The sequence below is a fragment of the Sinohyriopsis cumingii genome, chromosome 3 (assembly GCF_028554795.1).
Source record: "Sinohyriopsis cumingii isolate HCF-2022 chromosome 3, ASM2855479v2, whole genome shotgun sequence".
NCBI lineage: Eukaryota > Metazoa > Mollusca > Bivalvia > Unionida > Unionidae > Sinohyriopsis > Sinohyriopsis cumingii.
The window spans coordinates 84,912,689-84,940,186 of NC_142963.1; the positions used below are offsets into that span (position 1 = coordinate 84,912,689).

The following is a 27,498-nucleotide window of genomic DNA, read 5'->3' on the forward strand; positions in this document are numbered from 1 at the left end:
TGCAGCACATGACAAGCATGCTAGTTGAGCCAAGAAAGGCATGCAAACTGAGGTGAGATCTGTAAATGCAAGTGCTACTGGACAACTCAGCCACCCTGGGAAATGTGAACTAGGAGAAAGGAATCTGGCAATAGCAACAGCTAAAATTTATTTTACAACCCCCCCATAAACTGAATTTTAATATCAGTAATACATAACCTGTTGCTTCTGCACAGCTAAATTTTTCAGTTTGGTTGGAGGCTGATTATCCCAAAAGTGGCAAAAGAAAAACAGGAATACTTAGCCTCACTGTAGAATAGGTAACTACTGCTGGATGGTATCCAAATGTGCAACATTTTGAACTATTAGAATCAGACCCAATGACGCCAACAAAGAAAGGCAAATAGAGCAGGTTTTGTGCGATCAAATGTGACTTTCATCACAGCCTCCAAAACAAATGTGTTAGATAGTCCCATGAGGTAGCAATTGTTCAAACCTCATGGGCATTAATTAGGTCCCTCTCTTGATACCTATCTACCTTTAACTTCTTAAAGCTTATGTATCAGCTGAACCCTTAAGAGGGTGTGTGTATGTGTGTGTGTGATTTGGATTTTTAATGTAGCTTTAAAAACTTTTCAGTCATATGATGTCTGCAGTGTGGCAGTTTTATAGTGATGCCTAGCACTGGGGCATCATGTCGCATGTCCCACCCAGTCACATTATCCTGACACAAGGCCAACCCGTCCTAACACTAACCTCTTATTGTGAGCACCAAGCGAGGCAGCTGTTAGTATCATTTTGTAAGTCTTTCGTATGACTTGACTGGGGATCAAACCCACGACCACCCGCATCCGAGGCAGATGCTCTAACATCTAGGCCCCTTAAAGAGGGAAGAAAGGACACTTCCTACCCTTTCTCCTCACTTTAGAAGCTGACAAAAATAAAGGCATGAAGCCATAACTGGACATAAAGTCTATCATGACCATCAGTAGCACAGATATGACTAAAACTGGGACCTCAGTTAGGAAACTGTTAGAAGCCCATTTTTTTGCTTAAAAGACCTGGTTGATAAATGAGAGAAAGTGACTCATCGGTTCTCTTTAAAATGGAAGAGAAGAAAATCTGCCACTGTGCTCAAAGAGGATCAACACATTTCTTACTGCACCAATCACAAAAGAATCTTCACTTGGCATCATAGACATAATAGATATAGATTGTTTCCTGGACTGAATGATGCACTTGGTGACTTTGCTTATCCCCATGGTGAGGTCACTTGAGATAAGCCAAGTGTGAAGGCATAGAATCTGCAGGCTGTTGTGCAGGAAAGAAACTGCACTGCAATAAGATGTCTCTCTTCTTATGTAATGTCCTCAGATGGTCCACCATCTTGTCTGAAAGATCAATGAACCATGAGTGTTGGGGCCACAGAAGGGCTACCAATATGAAAATAATGTCCTCAGATGGTCCACCATCTTGTCTGAAAGATCAATGAACCATGAGTGTTGGGGCCACAGAAGGGCTACCAATATGAAAATAAACTGAGCAGTGGAGATCCTGACTATGTGAATTTCCTGTGGTTTCATTCTGAAGGGAGGGAACATGTATCCCACTTTGGGCTGAAAGCATCCACTGCCCTGTTCCTACTGTCAGTGACTGGGGAAATGTAAGGGGGCGGGGGGGGGCTTGTTACTTAGCCTTTCACAAACAAGTCCAATAATGGTATCCCCCAAGTCACAAAAGAAATTCTGCAATAGATTGGCACTGAGACCATTCATTGGGGACTGTCTTCCCCTACCTTGACAGTCTCACCATCACAATATTATTCTTGTGCTGTCATCAAAGGACCACAATGTAGTGACCTCTTATTTGTAGACACACCCTTGAATGGATAAGAACATTGCCTTCATTTCCAAATTGTTGATGCAGAAGACAGATTCATCATTGGACCATGAACCCTGAGGAATCTGTCCCTCATGCTCCAGATGAGTACCACACCCTGAATCTGATGTGTCTGCAAACATATAAGAGTGGGGTTCAGGGGCATATATCAGGACTCCAGACAGAAACTAGTCTAGATATGTCAACCAATGGTACACCCCAACATCTGGAAAGGGAATCTGCTATGGATTAGTGCTGAGACCATCCTTTGGGGACTATCTTCTCCTTTCTTGGGAGCCAGGACTGTTGCTGAGTTCAAACTCAACTGCAGAGAAGAAAAAGACAAAATGACAATGTGGTCTTGGCTCTCAACACCTCCAACAGGGACAAGATATTGTTGAATCCAATCCTCCATCTATGAGGAAATTCATGCCTATGCAGACAAAATTTTGAGACAGAGTATACTCCACCCTGGTCATTATAGATCAATGAGACATATCTAGTCTGGGGGACTCTAGCTGGCCATTGTGGATCAACCATTCATTGAAATATTGGAGGATTGGGATATCCAGTGACCTTAAGTGGGCCACATCTACTCCCATGTAAATGCATAGGGTGCAGAGAAAAGGCGAAACAACAGATCATAAAACTGGAAGACCTCCCCTTCCAAGCAAAACCAGAGGTACTTCCAATGAGAAAGATACAGATGTGAAGGTATGCATCACGAAGATCAATGGAGCTGCACTTTGCCTGGTCTTATGGCATTCCTAATGGGGGGGGGGGACTCCATCTTTTAAGATTCCCACTCTACTGCACCTTTCAAGAGAAGGGAATGTACCTCTTCCTTTAACTGCACTAAATTCAAGTGGAGTAAGCATATATGAAGGACCTTACTAAAGATGATCCCCAAACTGAAGCCAATATCCACTTTTAATGAAGGAAAGGGTGCAACCATCATCTGTTATACTGGAACAAGCTTCTGAAAAGAGGTTTAGTCCCTAGGGTTTTCTACTGTTGCCCTTTTTTGTTCCTCCCTCTGCCTCAGCAGAGGTCTCTTTTCAGGCCTGACTGCCTAGAAAAATCTTTAAAATGTGGATGTTGTTTTGACTGGGACTGCACAGCTTTGAAGAACTCTGCAGACTAACTCTGCAGCTGGTCAGGATGATTTCACTTCTACACAGGTTTCAATGGTCCAGGAGTGGATGTGAGGAACTGATTTTGCTGGTCTCTCAAATCCTGAAAAGCCACATTGAGAATGAGTCCTCTGAAAAGAGTCTATGCCTCCAGGACAGCAACCATCAGGAGGTCTTTACTGTGTTCCAGTAAGACCTTGGATGCTTCCAGAACAACATACCTGTGGAGGTGGAGAAGCTCCACTGATAAAGCAATGGACAAGGATAACAAATGCAACAAACAGCAAACAATAAAGGGCAGGTGGTGACAGAGACTCCTCCTTCAGCAGGCTGAATGGGGCTTCCAAAAAGAGGTTGGCATGCAAGGCTACAGTTACTAGTGACCAAGCATTTTGTTCTAAAGTTTCCAGTGTTTTAGTGAATGTACATAAAACTACCATAAGAAAAGGATAAAGAGGGAGTTGTCTGATACTAGATTATTTCAGTGAGGGACATGGTTTTACCTTCTCTTCTGTCTAAACATTATGTTAAAATAGGCATGATCAAATGAAAAAGTCAAAACATAGAAAATGAAAACTGTTACTATGTATTACAATATAATTAAAATCAAGTTAATGAAGTTCTGTTCATGGTAGTTTAAATATTCTGGTTAAGAAGTTTACATCACCCTCTCTTAAAAACATAGCCATTTCTGAAGACCAAATACATATCTATCCAATTATTTATTTTTATACATGCATGTCTGTATTTGCTTTTTTAACTATATATTCATTCTAATTACTCCTTACTTTCCTCATCTAAATGTCTATCTACATGTACGATTTACATATATCTTTTGATAACTTTCATTACTTACCTATTATTTCATGGTGCAAACAAAAATAACATGAAGATGAAAGTTATATTTCCTTAAAACATTATACACATTATTTTAATGTATTTTCTTTATATTTTAGTTTTGATAAATATTTGTCATATTGTGGGGACAGCACAAATTACCCCATGGCAAGTTCAAAATTCCTGTTAGCTTGCTCCAAGCAAGACAGCCGTTTAAAATTTGTATAGTCTGACTGGAATTTAAATACAAAAAAATGCAAAATACTTGTTACTAAACAAGCAAAACATATAGACAGTGTGCATGAATAAAAAGCCACCAACAAGCAAATGTGATACCATGTTGGAGCAAAATGTCAGAGAAACAAAACCAGACAAATTCATAATAATATTGATCAAAAGTAAAAATAATAATGATTCCAACATGTTGCAATACATTCATAGGCAATACTATACTGACTTTCAACATGGATGGGTACAATACTGATTTTTTTTTAATATCAAGAGGCCATTTGAGGCAATATTGATTATACCAAAGCAAAAGTTTAAAATGGTAAACATCCAGTTGTAATGGATAAATCTTTCTTTGCTCTGTCAACATCATATATGTATGTAGGAAAGACAATCAGGAGGACTGGATTCAAGAGGTTGTGAGTATATTTTCCTAACATTAATGTGATTCCTCTATATGAAATATGTTCTGCTCATGGCTTTGCTGATTATAATACCCCAGTATCTGACTTTGCACCACAAAATGTGTTTTTTCCCTTTAGTCTACATTACTGACCATGATAGAATAATAATGTGGATTTTTACTGTGTGATTGATTGACAAGTCTCCGTATAAATTTGCCATGCATGTCTGTGTCCCAGCGCACTTCAGATATTTCAGTGGCCTCTGGGTCATGAGCTTGCACTCCACCTAGAATAAACACAACATCAAATATTTAAACTGAGCATTAAAAAAATGTATAAAGTGTATAAAGAATGTATAAAGTTTGTATCATAATTATCAGAACTTTATACTTGCCTGCATAATGTATTTATGATGACATGTGATCTGAGATCTCCAGACATTAGTTTCAATTAATATTTAAAGTTCTATATCCATTTCTGTCTTCATTTTACACTTTGGTATGCCCTTTATTACAATTAAGCCTTTTTCTTTGTAGAAACACAGCTGAAAATCTCTAGTTTAAATGTAACACTCAGTTAGAAAAGATACTATTCACTTTTCTTTCAATTATAAGGCAACAAAATAAAAAAATTATCTCCTTCTAAATGATTTACATGCAAAATACACTGACAGAATGTAGTTTTGTGGGAAAATGACATGATCTTTCTAATGATTTTTATGAAAAAGCTTGAAATTTGCTTTATTCTAACAAAGACTTACCCTCCTGTAGCAAAGGATTTCGTCCTGGGAACACATACAGCTGGTTCCCCAGTCCCCAGGTGGCCTGTAAGCCATAGCAACCTGCTGTTCCAGGCAACCTCTGCAAAGAGCATAACAAATATTCTAATTACTGTATGATTCTTTCAGGTATTAAAAAAAGCGATTTTTTTTGTGTGCTGTAAGGCAGCGTCAGCTAAATAAAATGAAGTAAAACCTGTCAAAAGCAGCCACCCATGGGAAAATGCAAACAAAACTAGCCTTTGTAAAGAGGTTTACTTTTCAAAATTAGATTTTAAATAAATACAAGGCACTGAATAGTACCACAGTTATTATTTTTATTTACACTGTTATCTTATCATGATTGTTTTATTTGCACTATTCAACAAAATTATAAAATATGTTTAAGTATAAATATTAATAATTTACTAGTCATTCAACATCTTGAAAATAAATTTCCGTATTTCATCAGTGTGATCTGTTTTTTCAGGCATATTATATTGGTTTCAACAAGCCTGACAGGCAAGGAGGGGCTCAATCTGAAATGAGAGGGCATTCAGCTATAGGACTTTCTGAGCATTGCTCATTTTAAGTTATTTTTAACCTTAGTTTTTTTTTATAAAAAGGAACAATAAACTAGCAAATTTATCCTATACAATTATTGTAATTCACAATTTATAATCATTATAACATATGTAACTGAATTGTTTACATGTGCTGCAAAAAGTAAATTTTTTAAAATTAGAATTGAATGAGAAAACGTCTAATTTTAACTGCAATTTCAAACAGTTATGAAGACAAATATATGAATAAATGCTACAGATCAATTTAAATGGTTTTATTTGCAAGTCATAAGACACAACTATATTGCAAATATTTACTGACTGATATGATGTTAAACTACTGGTTAGAAACATTTTTTAAAAATACCATTAAATATTCAATTCTAGTTGAAAAACCAAAATGTTTCTTACATTTGAAGCAAAGGCAGGCATGCTTCTTTCATATAGTCATTAATATATCAAATTAAAGATCAAAATTTAGGGAATTAAGATGGTATGTGAAGAACAATAATATTATGCACGAGTCACTGAACTTGGTGATTTTGTATGGTAAACATGAATTACCTGTTATTTACTTTTCAACCTGTGATAAGGTGTAAATCTAAATAAACAACACTAACAAATACAAATTTAGAAGGATAATTTATTGACTTTATTTCATATATATTTCATAACAATCTTTAATGAAGAATGTTAGTAAGATATGGAGACAGAACAATAACTATGTAAAACTGACCATTTCAGGGAATATATTCCTTGTACTGGAATTGCTATTTCAGTACTTCATGAATACTGAATAGGATCCCCAAGACTGCAGTGTCCTTGTCTATCACTGTGTTGTCCTAGTACTACTATAAGTAATCCTACTATCACTGTGTTGTCCTAGTACTACTATAAGTAATCCTACTATCACTGTGGTGTCCTAGTACTACTATAAGTAATCCTACTATCACTATGGTGTTCAAGTACTACTACATGTATTAGCAATCCTACTTCATGGATGAGGTATTAATATGGGCCTATATGTATCAATGCAACAGCCAAGTATGATCAGCCTACAAATCTTCAACATGTTTTTTTTTAACACATACTGAAAAGAATGAAATAGTTCTCTTATTTAATATCATAACTGCTGTATATCATTGTTGAAACAGATTTAAAATATTGTTTACATTCTTTATTTTACATTTTCTAGTGGACTGTTTGCCATCTTAGTTAAAATGATAACTACCTCCTTTTTTGGCCTAGTTTTTTTCATGTGCCATGCACCTCTTTGAATAAATTGCACATAACAGGGTCCAAAAATATAGACGGCACTATAAGCAAGGGAATGAGTTACTGAGGAACCCCCCCTTAACAATATGAAATAATGTCAGTGATCCTCACTGGGCACTGAGAAATTTGATGAGGGATGGGTGGGTACTGGTCTGTTTAATGACTGAATACTTGTTTTAAAATCACAAATATTGTTAGAAATTTATCAGAGCTATTACCAATACTGGTAAGTCAGAACAGGACCATATAATTTCCTCCAGTCTAATTAGTGATGGCGCTACTAATATGTCTTCCAAAGAGGCAGAAATTGTATATGTTCATTCATCTTTCGAGCGTAATATAAATGTAAGTAACTTTCATTTTATATTATTGAATTTAAACCAATAAACCAGAAATTTAAATCCATTACATTTATATACATGTACTAGCAATTTAAATTTATATTCATACCATTTATTTATTGTAAACCCTCAAACCACTAATTTCACTTTTGATCCGTTCTAGCTTATTTAATCTTTTTAATTCAATTTTGCATTCATTTTACTGGTATAAAAAATGTACACAAAGCAGACAGCATAACCATCACATGCCATAATGAGCCTTATGTCAGAGAGATATGGGTGTGAATGGATGAAAAAGACTGTTGCAATGGGAACAAATGGTGTGTCAGTGATGAGGGTGACTAAGATGATAATGATGATAAATACCATACTCAAGATTTGTCAGTATTACAAAACTAAGCATATAAACTGGTGATGAATTTAATGTAAACTGTAATAAATAACAACTTTGTGTGTTTTGTTTTATTGTGTAGGTTTGGTTACATAATTTTTTTTCATTAAGTGGAAAGGACCTTCTATCAGGTCTTCCTACTTAAAAAGGTTAGTTTTTAATCCTGGTTACATTCCAGACAACTGAAATGGGAGGCCAACGTAACCTGAAAAAATGTCCACTGCTTGTGAGAATTTTTTTTTTAAAGGACATCAAAGTAAAGTCTGACTGAAACATTATGACTTCAATTTGCAGAAATGTGTCTATATGGATTGCCAAGTGTGTGAGATATTCCTAAAAATTTGAATTACCACTCTGATGTTAATCGACATCGGAACACACTATACAGCACCATTATTTCAGCAGCGAGGCCTTGACCCCAAAACATAAATATCAGGGTCAATGTCTTACATTGTAGGACTACAATATGGGCTGCCAAGTAAGCATGGTATTCCTGAAAATTTAACTTCTTGTTCTGATCTTAGTCAACCCTGGATCATACTACACAGTGATGTTATTTAGGCAGTAAAATAATGACTCCAAAAACACATATCAAGGGAGAAATCATACACCATAAGATTACATTCAGTAGTGTTGATTTCAATGCAGAAATGCCAGTGTGTGTGTGATTTGGATTTTTAACATAGCTTTAACAATTTTTCAGTCATATCGCTATGATGTTTGCAGTGTGGCAGTTTATAGTGATGTCTAGCACTGGGACATCATGCCACAGACATGTAGCATGATGTCCTACCCAGTCACATTATCCTGACCAGTCCTAACACTAACCTCTTAATGCTGAGTGCTAAGCGAGGCAGCTGTTAGTACCATTTTTGTAAGTCGTTGGTATGACACGACTGGGGACTGAACCCATGACCTCATACATTCGAAACAGACACTCTAACCACTAGGCCACCAGAGCAGTGCAGAAATGCCAGGCATTGGGGCAGAAAATGACACTGGAAAGGATAAACGTAAGTAAGGTTGTCCACTGCTGAGTCTACCTTCTGAAAAATAATTTTCAGACTGATAGTTGCACTGAAGGTGTCTTACCTTGTTTACATGTGAACTGAATTGCAGTTGATAGTCAATGTCAATTCCTAGTTGTTTAACAGTTTCTTCACAATTCATGACAGCACAGCTTATGTTTAGTACAGGCTTCATGTTGGATGTCTTTTTAAGCAAAGCAAGTCAGGGCTGAGCAAATCCCATAGCCCGACGTCCCGGACTAGTCATTTTTTAAGTCGGACAAGTAAAATTTTCCAAGTCGCTAGTCTGGGACGAGTGCTTTTTAAAAAAAGTTGGGCTAGTCCTTATTTTCGTGCTTTAATGACTATATCTGCTTTTATTTGGCCAATCATGCCCTCTGGGCGTACTGAATACTTGATTCTACCCCTCTTCACGTATACATTTACATCCTGTTACCGCTTGACTGCATATTGGGCTAAGCGACCAAATTATCGGCAAATCAAAACATATCAAACAAAAGAAAGCCAGTATGATCAATTAGTAGTGTCGTCAGTGGTTTTGTTGCAATGAGTATACTCAATCTAGATCATAACGAGCGGCTCACTATGATTTTAATCCAGCGAGTCAGTGTAATTAAATTAATGAAAGGTACTTTACCGACATCAGTGTTGGTCTCCTTTATGAAATGATTAAATGACAGTAATGATTCTTTAATTTATAATTGATTATACAGATGATTAACGTCCATGTGTGATATTGTGCTTGAAGTGAAATAATTACGCTAATTAATGAGCTGTTTCAGTTCGTATTTAAAAGAGAAAATTGATGTTATGATCACTTTAGAAGTAGCTGTCAAGCAAGCTGATAGTTACTCTATGGATAAAATGAGGTTTCTAAATTATTTCGCAAGGAAGGTAATAACGGCAATTCGGCAAAGGTAAATTTGTTTGAAAATGGAGGGATAAAACATAACATGGATACTGAGTGTGTGGTAGCTATTTCTGAGTGTGAACGAGGATTTAGTTCAATGAACTTAATCAAGACGTCTTTAAGGAATTCCTTAAACCAAAAGAGTTTACAAATGCTAATGAACATTTCTGCAAATGTACCAAAGCTTGATGACTTTAACCCAGACACAGCTATCAACTGCTGGTGCAAGTGGCAGAAAAATATACATGGACATATTTTCAAACCCATCAGCTAAAACATATATACATGAACCTGAAGAGGCCAAAATGTATACCAACCAATGTTTTTGAAAAATTAAATTCTTTTAAGAAATAATTATGTTGTATATTTTTTTATTTTTTTCCCTATGGATTAAGTACATACGTCTCATCAAATCTCGGCAAGTGATTACCATTTTGGGACCAGTGAAAAGTAAGGTGGGACTAGTGAAGAGAAAGGTGTGGGACTAGTGAATTTTTGGTTTGCATTTTGATAGCCAGTCAATGGGAATGTTGGATTCTGCTTAAATATTGTTAATTAATCTCAAAATCCAGTGAGAAAGACAAGGTATATTCATCTGCATGCTTATATAAAGAGCCATAGGTAATAATATAGAAGATATCATTGATAACAGCATTCGAAAGTAATGGACCTGGAGAGACCCCTGAAATTTGACATTCCATTGTGATTTACTTCAAGTTTCAGGTATTGTAGCAGGTATTTATATTTTATTTTCATAAATATTTCTTTATCAGCACTTACTGTCACTGTCAAGCAAATGTACTGACCCCGGATCTCAAGAAAAGCACATGAGATCGCGAGAAACACAGGATATGAATAAAATAAAACTGGCATGAAGTTAGGACAGTTGATGATATGTGGATTTCTGATTGATTTTGGAGACCCACCATCTAGCGGTTGTTCAAAGATGTAAAGCTGTAGCCAGTAAGGACAAAAATATGTTACAGCACAATTTCCTATTAAATGTCAACATTTAAAATTACACTGAAAAACAATGAACATCACTTTTTTTGTAAGGTGCATACAATTCTGTTGATCACCATATACAAAACTCCTGTCAAACTTACTATACCTGCACTGGCATTGATTATGAAATAAATTCAGTGTAGCATCTGAGGTTTGATGATTTATAGGTCATATACTGATGGCAATGTACATGTCCTGACAAGGTTAAGCTTTTAAAATTTCATTCCATGGTAACTAATATGGACTAAAATCGACAAAATGTTGCTTATGATCATACATATCGTAAATAAATAGGAAAACAATAACAGTTAAACTTTCTTTACATTAGTAATATTTCAAAAATAATATTATAATTTTTTGTATATTTATATTTCTTTGTCCAAATTGCATTTAAAATTAAGATCAAGTTAAATAATATTTGTATTTAATTTGTAATGTTGTTATTCATGGATGCAACTTTAATTACATTTGTGTTCGATTTAATCATTACCGCGATAATATATAGTTGTTCCCTTAATGGTACGTTAATCTGGGTCAGCCACCATGTGCTGTTTTATTTTACATTTAGGGGCTTCGATTGACAAAGATTTGTATAAGAATAGCCATATAAACTTTGCATATTCAAAGTAAGCAGCAATAACAAAACGATCTTGATATGTACCGATAACAACATAAGTACCGCAATAACAGAGTTCCCGGCTACACGAACAGTAGTGTAGTAACCATGTCCTGAATTTGCAATTAAAATAATAGCCCATTCGGATATATATTTATGCGAGATCTTATAGCGGTTTTAAAAAAAATGACGCCTGGACGTATAAGTATGTGTGTTTTTAAATTAAACAATGAAAACCTACCAGAATGTGTAGATCTCTTTCCCGCTCAGCCATATTGGATTAACTCCACTTTGAAGAGTGACCCTTTGCTACTACTAAGAAAATATCATACGCCAGAGCGTAATGGAATTATTTTTCACGAAATCGGAAGGAGAATTTTTTAAAAAAAATTCTTGTAAATATATACCTTTGAAATTAATGACGTAATCGAGATACTGTAATGATTTCCATGTTTCAATCCTATTGCCTCTAATGGGAAAATGGACATTTAATTATCCCAAAACGACTCATTACGTAAAAGTAAGCAAAGAACGGAATCATGATAAACTTTACAATTTTTCTTAAGTTTTCAAAATCTTTAATGCTATTTTATTTCAAACTTCATGCAAACATTAGATTATTTAATGTTAAAGGTAAGATGTTGTCAACACTTTCATTGCCGATGAAATGGTAGATCAGCAAGTAAATCTCGGCTTTTTTTTTTTCTTTCTTGTTTCCTTTTTTTTTTTTTTTTTTTTTTTTTTACCTTAATACTGGTAGCGGAGACAAACCGTGCCTGACACAATTTGGAATGAAGCGCTCATCATCCCATCAGCTCTGACTATTGGCCGCTTGCTAGTAATTAATTTATTTCGACTGACCTTTGTATGCGGGTGGTAAGTAAAACCCCGCTTCGTTTGACCCATTTCATCAAATCCTTCAGACACTCACTTTTTTGTATTAATCCCTGTCAGAAAAGAACAACTTTGTATCCATCGGTTACTGACACATTTTTAAATCGCAGATGCATGCGTGGAAAGTAACATTACCCCAAGGTAAGAGTAAGCCGTGGAGACCGTTTAACTAGGATATATAACTGGGAACTCCACGCGTTGATCTTGCCTCGAGTGGTGCTGCTTTTCACGCATATAAAAACCTAAGACACAATAAGAGGACCAGGATAAGGGTAAAAAGTTAATTTGTAGATCATGTAAATTGTAAAAAAAAAAAGACTAGGTCTATTACTAAAACATCAAGTTGACCAGGAATTCCCAGAGGAAACCCAAGGTCCTGAACTCAAGTCAAAGTAAACATGTTTACCTTCACATAATAATAGTCTTAAAATAGAACCTACAGTCATAGACAAAAATTAACCATGTGTCACGTTGCCTTCCCCCGGAATTGTTTAGAAGCCGTGTATATATGTTAGACTCCGCGGATGTACTGGTCCTATTCGTAAATGTTACAAGAGCCAGCTTTGGTGGGTGTCAAAAATCATATGTGGACGTTGAAAGCTTTGTTCAAGAACAAATGACCCTTATTGGTGTCGTAAATCTCACCATGTTGATAGACGGCCGGAGCATTGTCTGCTAAGTTGAATAGAACATGGTAGAATCGATATCCAATCGGAACTGAGGGAAGGTGTGGTCACCATTTCAATCCGGATTTAATTGAGTAATTTAGACTAGAAACTTCAGTAATTGTGAAACATCGTGCTGGAAAGTTAAAGCAATAACTTCGGGAAAGCCACTCGTAAATTGGCGGGAAAACATAGGAAATTCTAAGGAAAGACAAAGCTCCGAAAAGGTCAGTGAGATGTTTGCTCGATTGTTGCAGACTATTACGGCATTGTAATTGTAATTGTGTGCAGTATGTATACTTCATTACTAGAATCGTTAGTACGTAGAATTACCTTTGTAGTGTTTAATTTACATGCGTATTTGAGAAATGAGCTATGATTATGTAAAGAATTATGTAGATTGCTAGCTCGTGGTTATAATTAATATTGTAATTCGCTAATTGGTTACTTCGTAGTAAACTAACGCATTTATTTGTGTGATATTCTACATTTTGCAACTGCTGAATTGAATTGTAACTTTGGAAAATGGTTGCAGTGTGTAAAATTAGTTATTATGGATATTTGAATATTTGTGTACACTAATGGGAATGTAATGTACAGAAATGCGTCTGATCGATGTGATATTGTTCAGTATAATGAGATTAAGAATATATATACTGATGTGACGCAATTTATTGATGTCTGTATAATCCGCAGTTGATACCGTGCTTTTATTACGACATTGTTTACCATACAAGAGCGTATGGGTATTTTGATGTGCACGAATGCGTGACCCAAAAATGTAATAGCCTTTATCTGATGAGTGATTGTTGGTTTAGTGTGAGACGAGATGGTAAAGGAAATATGCTAATGTCCTTGTGTTTTCACATGAAGCTTTTAGGGGACAGACTTCCGGTGTGGTTTAGTCCCGAGTCTCTAGGAGTGAGACGGAATAGAGACTAGTGGAGAAGTCGATTGTGAATCGAGGGCTAGTCGGAAAGCAGAGTCAAGGAGGGGGATGAAAAGGAGTCGAGGAGGAGGAATTGGAGAAGGAGCAAAATAGGTGAAGGAGTTAGGAGGGAAGAAATTGGCGGGATATGAGAGATACAGATGAATAGAAAACAAGGACAGGTGGAAAAGCGATCTCACACTATAAATCAAAGGATGCAATAGGCTATCACTTGGTCGAGAGAAAGAAGAGTGATTGGGAAATTATTATCATTTGAATATTGAATTATATTAAATTGTTATTCTTTTGAATTTCACCTTTTGTGTTCTCAATAATTTAACTGTCGGCATTGCAGACTGGGGGCTCGGATCCTTACCTCTCTCTATCACTAATTTCACTTCCTAGTATATTGGAAGCACCCCTCCCCAACCCTACCAAACGCCACACCATGTGATATGTTGTTTTAAAAAAATACATTAGTCAGACAGTCACACGGTCCTACCCTCAGTTATGAACAAAGATCACACACACACACAAAACAAATTAAATACATAAAATTATATAGAGTTTCATGTAGTAGTCAAACCTAATTGTGTGAATATGTTTGACTCATAATCAAGACGAGGTATACATGAAGAAATTTTGGTTAAATCATTTTGGAGGATTTACACTGAAATCAGCTTGCTGCTTTCTAATATTATCGTCAGCTGCAATGGTGAGCCTCTTAAGAATTATTTTTCTGAATACTCTGCTAGTGAAAGATAGCAGAACAATGCCTATCCAGTTGTTACAAAAAGTCACCAAGGTTCCAGTTTTCCACTCTCCTGGCGCTTTGTTAACTCTCTCATTGCTCCTGTGGTTTTTTCTTCTAATGATATGTTGGGTTTGTCGGTCCCGGTGATGTCCTCCGTGCTGATGTCGAGGTTCTCTTCACCGTCTGGGATTAAGGCTGTGACAGGTGGGTCTGGTATGTTCATTACATTTTGTAAGCGTTCCTTTCATCTCGCTATTTTCTTCCTTCCGTCGGAGAAGATTTCGCTATCTGCACGCTTCGGCGGTACATTCTGACCTGTCCTGTAGTCTCTTTAACGTTTCGTTGTAATTTTGTAGAGAGGGTTTATGTCCTGTCTCTCTGTTGCTTGTTATATTTCTGTTCACTGTAGTACCGGTTGTTATTTCTTGCTCTGTTATTCACCTCGGTGTCCATATTAGAGTACTATTGGAATATCGTGTCTTCCAGTCTGGGTGATTTTGCCTTTTGTAATTGTTACTTAATCTGTTTTCTCTCTTCAGTAACCATCAAGGTTGGCTGGAAGATCCATTCCTTCACGTTGGAAGCATTAAAGAGGAGTATTCACCAGTCTTGTCAGAGTTTTCAGCGTGCATAGAAGCTACTGAAATAGAAGAAAATGACACTAGCAATGAACATGATCAAACACTTATGTCTTACACTTACATCAGGTTGGAGTCTGAGGACTCAAGAAACGAAGACGGTTCTTCTACTTATTTGTGAGAAATCTGCTCAAAGAAAAACACGCGGAATAAGGGGTTCCCATCCCATGACAAAGGAGAGGGTGAGTGGAGCAATAAAGGGAACAATCTACGCATACCCAGTTAGATAGCATCCCACCCAAGGCATCCCAAGGACAGCATAGAGCTTAACAACAACATGTACCGCCAATAACAACGATAACAACACATCATCCGAAATCGCGAGCTAAACAGCAAGGGGACAGGCAAAAGGAAAAAGCTAAACGGGAAAAGCTGGTTGTCCAGGAGCCGGACAGTAAACAACAGGTGACAGAGTGTAAAAAGCCCTGACCTTAACAAGTAGCATATCCCTGTTGGCGGTGGAAATTAGTCACTCTGATTTTTTTTTAATGAGACAAGCCAATTTGCCTGACAGCAGTCACAAGAGTTAGGACTCTGAGAACTAAGCTGACATCCAGCTTCAGCTACAACCTTCATAGAAGATTTCGATACCATGATAGACAGCAAAAGGGATAATCTATAAGAAGTAAAACCAGGTCAACAAAACAACGGATCAAGAAAGCGGTAACTAATACGGAGAAAAAAAAGGGGGATATCTAGTGCCCGGAAACCTTTGCAGATTTAATAGGCAGCTTACTAATAGATCAACACGCACTATCAACCCCAGCCATTGCCTTTCCATCATCACTCAGTCAATGAATAGTAATTGAATTAACTGATCCAGGCCCTCTGAAACAGTTTGACAGAAGCGTCTACAAGGTGCCTTCTCAATTTGTAAAGAAGAAAGAGAATCCCCGGGAGTAGTTAAGGGGGACACCATAGGGACAATGGGACTTATCATTAAAAACACCCCTGGGACGATATAGGGACTATGTAAATTTAACATGGGGAAAAATCGTGGGACGATATAGGGACAAGGGGAATTAACATGGGGAATAAATAGTGGGACGATATAGGGACAAGGGAAATTTAACATGGGAGAAAAAAGCAATTCTAGGGACAAGGGGAATTGAACATGGGAATAGAGTTTGGGCTTGTCTAGGGACAAGGGAAATTTAACATGGGAGAAAAAAGCAATTCTAGGGACAAGGGGAATTGAACATGGGAATAGAGTTTGGGCTTGTCTAGGGACAAGGGGAATTTAACATGGGAGAAAAAAAAACTACTTTAGGGACAAGGGGAATTTAACATGGGATTTTTTTTTAAAAAAATGAAATTAAAAAGGGGTTGGTAATTGAAAGTCAATCTCTTTTCGAGACCTATGAGTGGCCCTGAAAAGGGCCTTTGGGTTTCTTCTTCTTCTAACCCCTCAACTTCTTTATCCATCCCCTTATTTTTTCCATCATTCCTTTCTTCTTCTTTTCACTTTCCGATATCCAGTCCGGGTGACCCATGGCTAGGAACTTCTGTTGGACTTTTATCCAGTTAGCGTTCAGTTTCTCTAGTTCTTCCTTTTTCTTTCTATTTTCTTCTTCTTTTCTATCTTTTGCCCACCTGTCCTTTATTTTCTCCACTTCTTCATCTATCACCTGTCTCATCTTTTCTTCCCCTTTTTTCAATCTTTCAACACTCCTTTTGACAAAGGGCCACTCTGACCTTTTTTCTATCTCTTCCAAAAACCTTCTTACTTCTTCTACCTTCTCCAGGGCCTCTTTTAATGTTCCCACTCTGACATAATTGGAATTTATTAGCCCTCTCAATCTCTTCACTTCTTCTTCAATTAATCCTTCTATCATCTCCCTCGCTAATTTTAGTTCGTTCACGTAGTGCACACTGGTTCTTAACCTCCAATCTCTTTCAATCCTTTCAGCTCCATATTCACCATCTACCATCCAAAAATAAACATGCCTTAAATCATTAAACAGTTGGGACACTTCCATCTTCTTTTTTATTCTCTGTAGAATGGTTTCAACGACGAATACTGCGGGTTCTTATAGTGAAAGCGCGGACGTGATGGAAAACATCCCCTAAAACAAAATTGATCTTACCTAGATCATGAGCAAACAACGCGCGGACGTGAAGGAAAACATCCCCTACTTTTCTCATTTCATATGATCTACTATCCACATACGTGAACCAGCAATAAACAAACCCCAAATCTACTATTTACACACACAAATCATTAAAACCAAATCCATAATCTACTATCCACACAATCGTACGTGAGCGGTTACAAAACCCAAACTATACTCTCAACATACGCTAAGAAACAATAAACAAACCCATAATCTACTATTCACACAAACCTACGTGAGCGCTTACAAACACAAACACACAAACACAAACACATATCCTCACACTAGGAAAAAAAGAGTCAGTGTTTATATTCACACTACTCTACATACACACATTGGCAAATAGATTACTATATCTTTTCTAGAGATTGGGGTAGCCCTGAAAAGGGCTGTTTGTTTTTGAACTCCAGTGACACCTGGTTAATGATGGCACCTTCCAGGCCTGGCACCACACACACATCTTCTTCCCCAGTCTCCTTTTACTTTTTTCTTGAGAGCGCAGAGGGAGGATGATTGGCTTCAGCACCCCAATCCTCTGTCTCTGGTATCTTGTAAGCCATCCTCTCTCCTATTTTCTTTTCCTCCTCTTCCCTCTGTCTTCTCTCCTCCTCTTCCTTCATTATTCTTCCCTCTTCTACTATGGCCTCCGCTGCCAGTTCATTTAACAGGCGCCTGACATATTCCAGATGTATCTGGAGTTCAAGAAGTTTGCTTATTCTGGTATTCATTGTCTTGTTAACGAATGAACAGGGTAGCTAGACTGCCAAGCGAGTTGCAATTTATACTAAAAGCGCGGACGTGATGGAAAACATCCCCTAAAACAAAATTGATCTTACCTAGATCATGACCAAACAATGCGCGGACCTAAAAGAAACACTCACTCACTTTTTATACTGCCCATCACTATTCTAAAAAATTTATTAAACAAATAATATACTATTCAAATACGCAAAGCAATCCAATCAAACCCCAAATCTACTCTCCCCACACCTCAAACAGCAAAAAAACATGATCTTAATCTACTATCTACACAAACGTACGTGAGCACTTACAAACACACAATCCTATACACAAACACATACCCTCACACTATAGAAAAGAGTCAGTGTTTATATTCACACTACTCTACCTACACACTTTGGCAAATCGATTGTTATTTCTTTTCTAGAGTATTGGGTAGCCCTGAAAAGGGCTGTTTTTTTGTTTGCTATGGCAATCTTTTAGTTTCTAAGAATGCGACGTCCTCTGAGGATAGATTTTCTGACGATAGGTCTGCTTCTTCGGAAAGAGAAGAAGAACTCTTTGGTGTCGATACGACAATCGACAAAGCCTCTGTCAGGTCCAGGTTGCTGCTGCTGCTGCTGCTGCTGTTGTTGTTGTTGCTGTTGCTGCTGTCTCTGAAGTCTGTACTTCTCTGTCCATTCTTCTTTCTCCCTGTTTACTTCTTCTCTGAAGAGCTCTTCTATCAGGTCTTCAGTGACTTTTAGCATTCTCACATTCTCTGTCTCTTCTGGCTTCGGTATCAGACTGTCTGACCCTATGCAAATTCACGTAGGCTTCGTTTAGCTTAGCTAGTTTGGAGCACATCTTCGTAGGAGGATGAGTCGACAATGGATGGTTAGACTGGAAACTGCCCCGGTTCTTAAAGTCAAAGCGCGGACGTGAAGGAAAACATCCCTCTACGGTTTTCAATCCGGAACGATCAATGAGTGTCATGAGAGAGATAGAGAGAAGTCAAAGAGCATGAATCAACATTCTTATAGCCAAACAAAAGACAAAGGCATTTTTTTCAAAACACAACATTTTTTTATTCAAAATCACTTAACACTAACCAACAACTCTAACATTTTTAACAATAATCCAACAATATAACATCAAACATTTTTTTCAAATCACAAACATTTTTTTATCAATTTACACATTATTTTGGACAGGGCTGACAACGTTGTGAATGAAATTGTGATTTCCACTGTTGGAAGTCATTAGGCCATTGATGGACATTACGTTTCCTAGCTTGAGACAAAAGATAAGCATAATGGTCACAAAACCATCGATCTACTTTCACATCGTTTCTTGAAGAAGAACGAGGATCAAAATGAGTCACTAAATGTTCTAAGGAATAGCCCAGGGACAAGCACGACCTCAAGTAATTCTTCTTGTCAAAGATAGGTTCGAAAGGTCGGGTACACAAGGTCTTGCCATCGCGACTGACTTCGATCTTGGACACGTCAAAGTGTTGAAAGTGGAAAGGATTTTTAGCCAAAGCTCCGTTGAAGGCTGCATAGATGGATCTCAGCCCCGTAGGAATGGTGAAGGTTTTCACTTCCACGCGTCGTATGAGATACTTGGCGGTCGTTCTGCTCAACGTCTGACTGATGTCGTTACCCACTTTAGGTAACACTTCCACGCGTCGTACGTAGAGCCTGGCTTCCTCGATGACAGTTTTTCAAGCAGTAGTACCTATCAAATGGAAAGCGGCACTACTACGATTCAGTCTCAGGCGAACATTCACCCCGTTCAGCAAATATTTCTCTTGCAACCACATGTCCAAATGCAAACGATCCATCAGTTCTAAACTGTGTCCGTCTTTGATTTTGTCTCTTCGTTCTACAAATCCCGCATTGTGTGGATTCTTTGTATTAATTTCGAAATCTTCAAACTGGCCTGCATCGTCAGCTTCCCATACCACACAGGCACTGAGATGAGTGTTCTTGCGTCTATTCCGTACGTCAAGAGATTTTCCAGGTAGGCACGATATGGGTAAGTATCCATGCTGCTACTGACTATTTTGTTATTCAAGTACAAGTCCACTCCACTGAACAAGGAATGCATAAAATTGTTGACGGGAGCTATTACCTCATCGCCATCTAGGGGCGAATTGTCCTCATAGACAACTTTGACTTTCGGGTACAAGTAACTGCTATTCAGATCGATGTAATCTTCGGGCTGTCCTTTGATTTCAAACTCGATGGGAGCTGAGGCTGTCAAAGAGGAGACGGGGTGAAATTCCACCCACTGGGATTCTTGCATGGTCATCATGGTGGGTGGCATGGCAAACAGATCCAGTTCCGACTTGGAACAAGCGCAAGACTCTCGGTGCATCATTTTTCTGTGTCTCAATACTTTAATAATAGAAAACGTCTAAGTCTCTGACGGTTCTTCTTTTCTTTGTCTTTCTAGCTTCAGAAGTGTGAAGTCTGGTGAAAGGGTGTTTTCTTCGTCGTCTCTTTCTGCCTTGTCCTTGCTGAATGCCTGAATCGGTAGCGTGCAGGGCATTTATAGGTGTTTCTCGTCGGCTCAGAAGGTCTTTACCCGTTTGCAGCAAGACATTTTTGCCTGCCCTCATGAAGGCTTCTTTGGGGTTTTGTTTGTCGATGATGACATTTTGGAGAAATTCTTTGCCTTGTGTCAGTGCCGCATCTTTCAAGGCGTGCAATCCTCGTGTCACCATCGGTTTCAACACCGGAGCCACCGAACGAAAGGCCGATTTCAACATATCTCCTAAACCGTGTCCTCGCTGTCGAGCAACCCCTCGATACACTGGATACATGACTTACGAGTCGTGAGAGAACCGTTTTCGAAAATGGAGTTTCACCGTGACTTTTCCTTTGGTGAATGGAATATTTTGTCCCAGATCTCCTTTTATAGCAATGTTGACCGTGTCCAAATAAGACTTACTGACAGGCAAATAGTGAGGATATACAAATTCGCGGTGGACGTGATAAGTGTTTCCACATTCCTCGTCAGCGATCGTGGCAGAATCCACTTTGAAAGGAATGACACGCAGTAACGGTATGGAGGTGTGTCCCACCACGTTGTACTCCACCACATCGGAGTACACAAACATCAAATTCAGTCCTTGGTTCAGTTCTACCGGGGCACGAAATAACTTGCTAAAAGACTCGTTGTCGTAAATGATTGGCAATTCGTTTTTCTTGAGCATGGCCATTCTCATGTCCATGTCTCCGCCCAACATGTCAAACAATTCAGGACAAAATAAAATGGACACGATTTTACTCCCGTCAAATTTCATCAAGAAGCGACGAGCTGCTTTGTGGTATTCCATAGTGACACTTTTTTGGACACTTTCCAAAGCTTTCAGAAACACGAAATTAAACCTGGAGGTAATGGTGCTCACCAAATGTTGACCACTAAAATAATAGTCTGGGGGAACGAACAAGTGATATGTGGTGCACTTCTGATTTTTTGTGCCAGGGGTTTTCTTGTCATATTTGCTATGGGTATCCAAGTACTGTTGCAATTGTTCGTCATAAACTTCCACATCAAAAAAGTTTTGATTGGGAAGGACATTAAGGACTTGGGTCGGGTGAATGATTTCTACTAAAGCCACTTCCCAATGGGCTTCGTGATCTAATGGGATGGCCTGAGGTAATTTGGCCGTGTAACAGCACAACGTGTTCTTGGGAAACACCTCTTTGGAACTGTCACTGGGTAAGGTTAAGTAAAATTGGTTTTGGTGACTCATAATTCCAGAGTTCTGTGGCTGTCCGAGGGGTTACTGGACGTCAGAGGCGTGTCTCCGCTCAAAATGGGGTTCTGGTTGTGGTTGTGGTTGGAGTGGTGACTGGCACTGGCACTGGCACTGGACACAAGGTTCCCGTGGTTCCCGTTCGAGGATAATTTTAGGGAGGGATTGGGAAGCAGGTAACCGATGCAACTGCTCAATAAAATGGTCCACAATTGTTTGTCTCCTTGTTGCAAACTCAAATTGGCAATGGCTGCCCCGATGACACAATACACCACGAAGATTTGGCAGAAAAAGACGATTTGCGTTTTAGGCACACGTTCTCCACACCACACCCACAAAGGTTGTTTTTGTAAATCTTGCAGAGAAGAACTGGGTGAAGGAGTGGTCGACGTCGCTGCGTCTGCGTGAAAGGGCATGATGGTCACTTCTTTTTATAGTCAATGACTTGCGAAGCGTCGATCCAAGAATCAAAACTGGGTGGATATCCTTTCCAACGTACTTTGACTTCTTTGACACGTCGTTTGCCCACTTTACGGGTTCTGCGTTCGAGAATGCTTTCGATGTCGTACACGTCGTCTTCTTTTCTGGTGACACGTTGTAACTCGGGCAAATAAAACGTTCCTTTGAGCACTTCTCCGTTCATGTCTTCCAATTTATAGACGGCAGGATGACGGCCATGCACTCGTCCAGTGACACGAAACAATTCGGTCGTCCAGTTAGGTAAGTAACCTTTGTCGAAAGTGCGTTTGGTTTTGCCAATGCGCACCCAATCTCCTACGACCAACATTCCACTTTTCTTGGGGACAGCCCTCGTCGGGGACGTACCAAACAGGCGCTCAAACACCAGCACTTCGTTCTCGGGAGTCACTTCTTGCGGGGCACGTCCGATGCTTTGATGGTAAGATTGGTTGTACGCTTGCACCAGGTGCGGTAAGATGTCGATGTACTTCAGAGTGTGGTGATGCGTAAAATATTTCCACATGCGTTCTTTCAAAGTGCGTTGAAAACGTTCCACGATGCTGGCTTTGGTTTCGGGATTCTCGGTGGTAAAAAAATGAATGTCACGCTTCTTTAATTCTTTTTGGAAAGCTTGGTTCAGAAATTCGGTGCCTTTGTCCGTTTGCCATCGAAGAGGGTGACGACCGCTTTGTTTCAACACCCGTTGCAGGGCTCGCACTAACTCGCTGCTCGATTTGGAAGTCAAGGGCACGACCCAGGCAAATTTGGAAAAGACGTCGATGACACAAAACAAATATTTGTAGCCGCGATTGTAGCTGGCCAAATGAGAGACATCGGCTAAATCGGCTTGCCATTGATGATCGATGCCTTCCACTCGGGTGCGACTTCTGGAAAATTTGCGTCGAATGGGTTTGTGTAAAGTGTAGTTAGCTTGTTCTTGTAACCATCGTTGCACTTGAGGTAAACGGAGACTTTTCAGTCGAATTTTGTCAGCACGATACAATTTTTGAACTCCTGCGTAACCTGCAGGATGCGAGGGATCGTAGCAAATGCTGGCTAACACCTTCTCCATTTTTTTTTTGTGTGTTAATAAGTCACCCACTCTTCGGTGATGCTACTTTGGGTGGGACGAAAAGGTGGTTTGGAAACGGATTTACGTGTCCGATGGGCTACGGGAGTAGAAGTCGAAGGTAGTGGTAGTGGAGGTGGCAATGGAATGGCTTTGGTCTTCTTTTCTTTTTTCATTTCTGGTTTCCCTTCTTTCTTTTTCACTTCTGTCGAGGGAGGAGTGGACATCATCTTTTTAACCCAAGCTTTCAGTTCTTCTCGTTGGGGTGTGGGGGACGGGGTCAACAAGGATGCTGCAATCTTACTCGAAATGGGAGCTGCTGACGGTGTTTGAAACACTTCTCGCATCTCTTCGTCCTCAGGTCTTCGTGGAGTAGCATCTCTGGTGGCCCCTGGGGATGGTAGTAGTGGTGGTGGTGGTGGAAGTGATGATGGTGCTGGACTTTTCATCAAGGTCTTAAAATCTTTCAGAGTGGGTAAAGCTGTTTCGTCTAAAGCTTTCTGGTGAAAGAGTTGCAGTCGTTGCAAGAGTTGACCGTACTTTTGCGATTTTTCTGTTTCGGACAAATCTTGGCGATCCATCAAGGACTGCAATTCGTGTTGTAACTGGGACATCTCGTTCAAATTGGGATTGGGAGGTAAATGTGGGGTGCGTTGTTCTTGCCAACGATGGTATTCCATCCATCGTTTGTAAGGCACTAAAGCTAGTTTTCGTCCTTCCATGGGGTTGTCAGGGGTCGATTCTGAAATCTTGGGACTTCAGAGGGCCTTTTTATCTTGCTCCCACCAGTCCTCCCAACATGGTTCCCAAGACTCCTTTCAGTAAGGGGCCTAACAAGAGGGGTTAAATACCTCCACGTTGGAGCAACATCTTCTTCTTTTGACGAATGGGAATTTTCTTTTGAACCATTTGGCGAAGAACGTGACGATGTTTGCCTAAGCATTGTTTCTGGTGTTTGGACAAAGGGATCGTGCCTTTCAAGACGTTCAAACAACATTCGCACACGGTATCGGTGACCTCTTTGGAGGCTGATTGAATGAGTTTTTTTCATAGAGGTGGAGAAGCTTTTGACAGGACAGATAACATGTTCCCATGTTTGATTAAACGAGGAGGCAGTCCTTTCCTTTTCTTTCCTTGGGGTTGTTTAGAAGAGGGATGTTTTCTGGAGGGTGACATCCTTGAGTCTTCAGCACCAAAAACACTGATACCCCGACTTGGTCACAGACCTTTTTTATACTGGAACGCGTCGCCACTGATTGTCTTTACGTCGTATCAATTTGAGGACAGGCATGACACGTCGTGCAGGGGTACGCAACGGACTAAATCGAGCCAGTTCTTGCTTGGACAAATCCAGTAAACTTTGTAACATGCCCGATCGTTCTTGGACTTTGATTTTGGGAGAAGGTACTTTGTGAGCAGCAGCCACTGCCACTAAATTGGAGGGTCCTGCCACTGGGGAAGTTCTTGGGGTCATCATCGGAGAAGTTCGTGGTGTGATCAACGTCTCCAAGTACTCTTCAGTTCTTGGTGTCATCAACGGAGAAGTGGATGAACGTGAGGCTGCCGAAGACGCAGTCACCGCCGTGGCAGGTAGTGGTTTGCGAGTGTAAGGTTGCGTCCTGGCCGATGTGCCTCTCTTGCGACTAGTTTTTTGTGGACTTTCCTTTTCTGGGGACTTTTTCTCTGTTTCTTTTTCTGGGGGCTTCTTTTCTTTATCCGGGGTTGTGTCTGGTAAGAGGAGGGTCCCGCCACTGGAGAAGTTCTCCTTGGGGACCTGGTCTTTTTCTTCTTCTTGGAGCTTCGTTTGACTTTTTTCTTGGGGAGAAGTTTGGGGGCATTAGGATCCCATCTTAAGAGAGAGCGAATGATGACCCCTCCTAGAGTACCACTCCCTCCAGGTTTCAAAATGATTTGTTTTTTGGTTTGAGTGTCGATGCGGGGATCGGCCAGTTGGGTCAAAGCGACTTTGTTTCGATTAAAATAGCGTTTGGTTTGATGAGGAATCTGAATGATCCCATGGAGTAATTGACGTGCCGTCACCGTGAACCATCGTAAAAAAGACTTCTTTGAGACTAGCTTCTAAGACACGAGCTCGTGTTTGTGGATTTCTTTCTCGACTGATGCCATACAAGGACGAATCAATTTGACGGGAAGATGCGACTGAAGGGACGTCATGTTCAAAATGTGTGTGAGACAGACGAAAAGGGTCTGAGGTTTTTATAGATTTTTTTTTGTGGAATGAAGTAAAGTCGAGGACGGAGACGTGTACAGGACAGGCCCTCCGTCTTGGCACCAGTGGTGAAACAAGTGGGTACGAAATCGCAAATCATCGGGGGTCGTAGGTTTCAAATCGACGAGTAAATAGGCGTGTGGAGTTTGAGTGGCATCGTCGTACGCCTGAGTCAGCCAAGGCGTCCCTAACTGTTTGGCTAAGACTTGCACTTGCGATTTATCTCGAGGGCTTTTAAACAAGACCACGCAATGCGCATTGAGACTGATGGTGCGATGGGCTTTACTTTGTTGAAACAAATTTTGAGTGATGTAAACGACACTGGCATTACGATCATGCCCTTTGCGTGTGAACCAAAGTTTAATTTCTTCTTCGTCTTCTCCTAACATGTCGTCGAAAATGACCAAATGGGTTTGACGGGAGTCAGAGACGATGCCGTCGTCTTCTTTAGGAATGCCTTCCACAAACACGATGGAATCGCCTTGACTTTCTCGCAAGAGGCTGTACGCCGATTGCCACTCTTTGTAACACCACACGATGCGTTGAGGTGGTCGATCGATCAAATGATGTTTATGTTCGATCAAGCGTTTGACGAATTCGGTTTTGCCTGAACCGCTAGAGCATGTTAAAGGGATGGCGAAGATACAAAGCCTCCCAACTGGCACGATCTAAGTGTTCGTCGACGACTTTGACAGTGGAGGAAGAGGGAGGAGAGACAACAGAGGTAGCCATAGTGTTAGGAATGTCACTTGTGACACGAAAACAAACAAGACAAGAGTTTATATACTTTTTTTCAGAACACGTTTATTGAATGTTTTAAACATGAATACGAAAGACAAAAATACATAAAAGCCAAAGGCTTAAGTACAAGGATAAAAGGCACATGATGACCATCAACGTGGAATAAACACAAGTGTCTGTACAACATGTTTTGGGTAATGTTCTGACCAGTTCAATAGAGGGTAAGGTCACACAAGTGTCCTCCCGAAAGGGTCTTTCAGGCCTGTCCACGACAGTCCTGTCCTGGGCGACGGGTTCTTCTGGCACCGTCACTAACACTGGTTGAAAAGTAACTTTTTTCCTTGAACAACTCTCGTGCATACTGGGCCACTTCTTGGGTCCAAGCCTCAAAATCCCATTCTTTCCAGGCACGGACATCTGTCCAGTGGGGGTGTAAGTCACAAGCTACACACACATCGTCATACACGTCTTGGGTAGCTAAAAGTTGACGAATCTTTTTTTCCCGTAGAGGCCTAGAAGTATCCAGATGAAAACGCAAGGCTTCGAGCAAAAGGAGTCTTTCGTGACCATTTAAGGCCGTTGGGGTGGTAAGTACTGTTCGTAAAGAGTCCACAAAGAATCGGCTGGTAAACGAAATCCCAGAAACAAGTCACTAAGACACACACCACTTGTCGACCCAAATTGAATGGAGACAGTTCTTGTAATAATCGATGGTAATGATCCACGGTTTGAATATGGTCATTGAGTTCCTTCCACGGAATCTGTTAAATAACATGTGACATAATCCGTGGCATGGCAGCCTGATTTTATAGTCTCTTTGTTTCGAAAGCAATAAAGGTAATTTCTAACTAGACATCTTCGTTCTTCAGTAGGGAATCTAAATCTTGCATACTGTAACCGAAATGTCAGAGTTTGTCTAGATGTTTCGTCTTCCGCTAAGCAGATTCCACGTAAAATATGTTGGTAATCCTTTAACTCGTCTTCCTCAATACGTTGCAGTAGGTGAATCTCGAAGTAACCAAAATTACGAACGTTTAGTTCATTCACTAACTGAAAGTGTTCAACAAGGTCTGACCACTGAAACAATTTCTGACGAATCAGTCCTCTTATACCATTCAGGTACCAGTGGTTAAAGATCTGGTGACGTAACGGATGCAACTGTTCTTTACGTT

General features: G+C 39.6%; 1 protein-coding gene across 1 annotated transcript in view; it reads right to left on the reverse strand.

Moving 5' to 3' along the window:
- The window catches only part of LOC149803228 (nuclear pore complex protein Nup85-like), a 101,207-nt gene extending 89,557 nt beyond the window's left edge, over nucleotides 1-11,650 (reverse strand). Inside the window, exons 1-3 of the mRNA XM_089952859.1 lie at nucleotides 11,587-11,650; nucleotides 5,220-5,319; nucleotides 4,641-4,745 (exon numbers count right to left, since the gene is read on the reverse strand). Of these exons, the coding sequence (XP_089808985.1) occupies nucleotides 4,641-4,745; nucleotides 5,220-5,319; nucleotides 11,587-11,619 (238 nt within the window). The 5' untranslated portion in view covers nucleotides 11,620-11,650. The remainder of the gene's footprint in view (nucleotides 1-4,640; nucleotides 4,746-5,219; nucleotides 5,320-11,586) is intronic.
- Nucleotides 11,651-27,498: the final 15,848 nt, after the last annotated feature.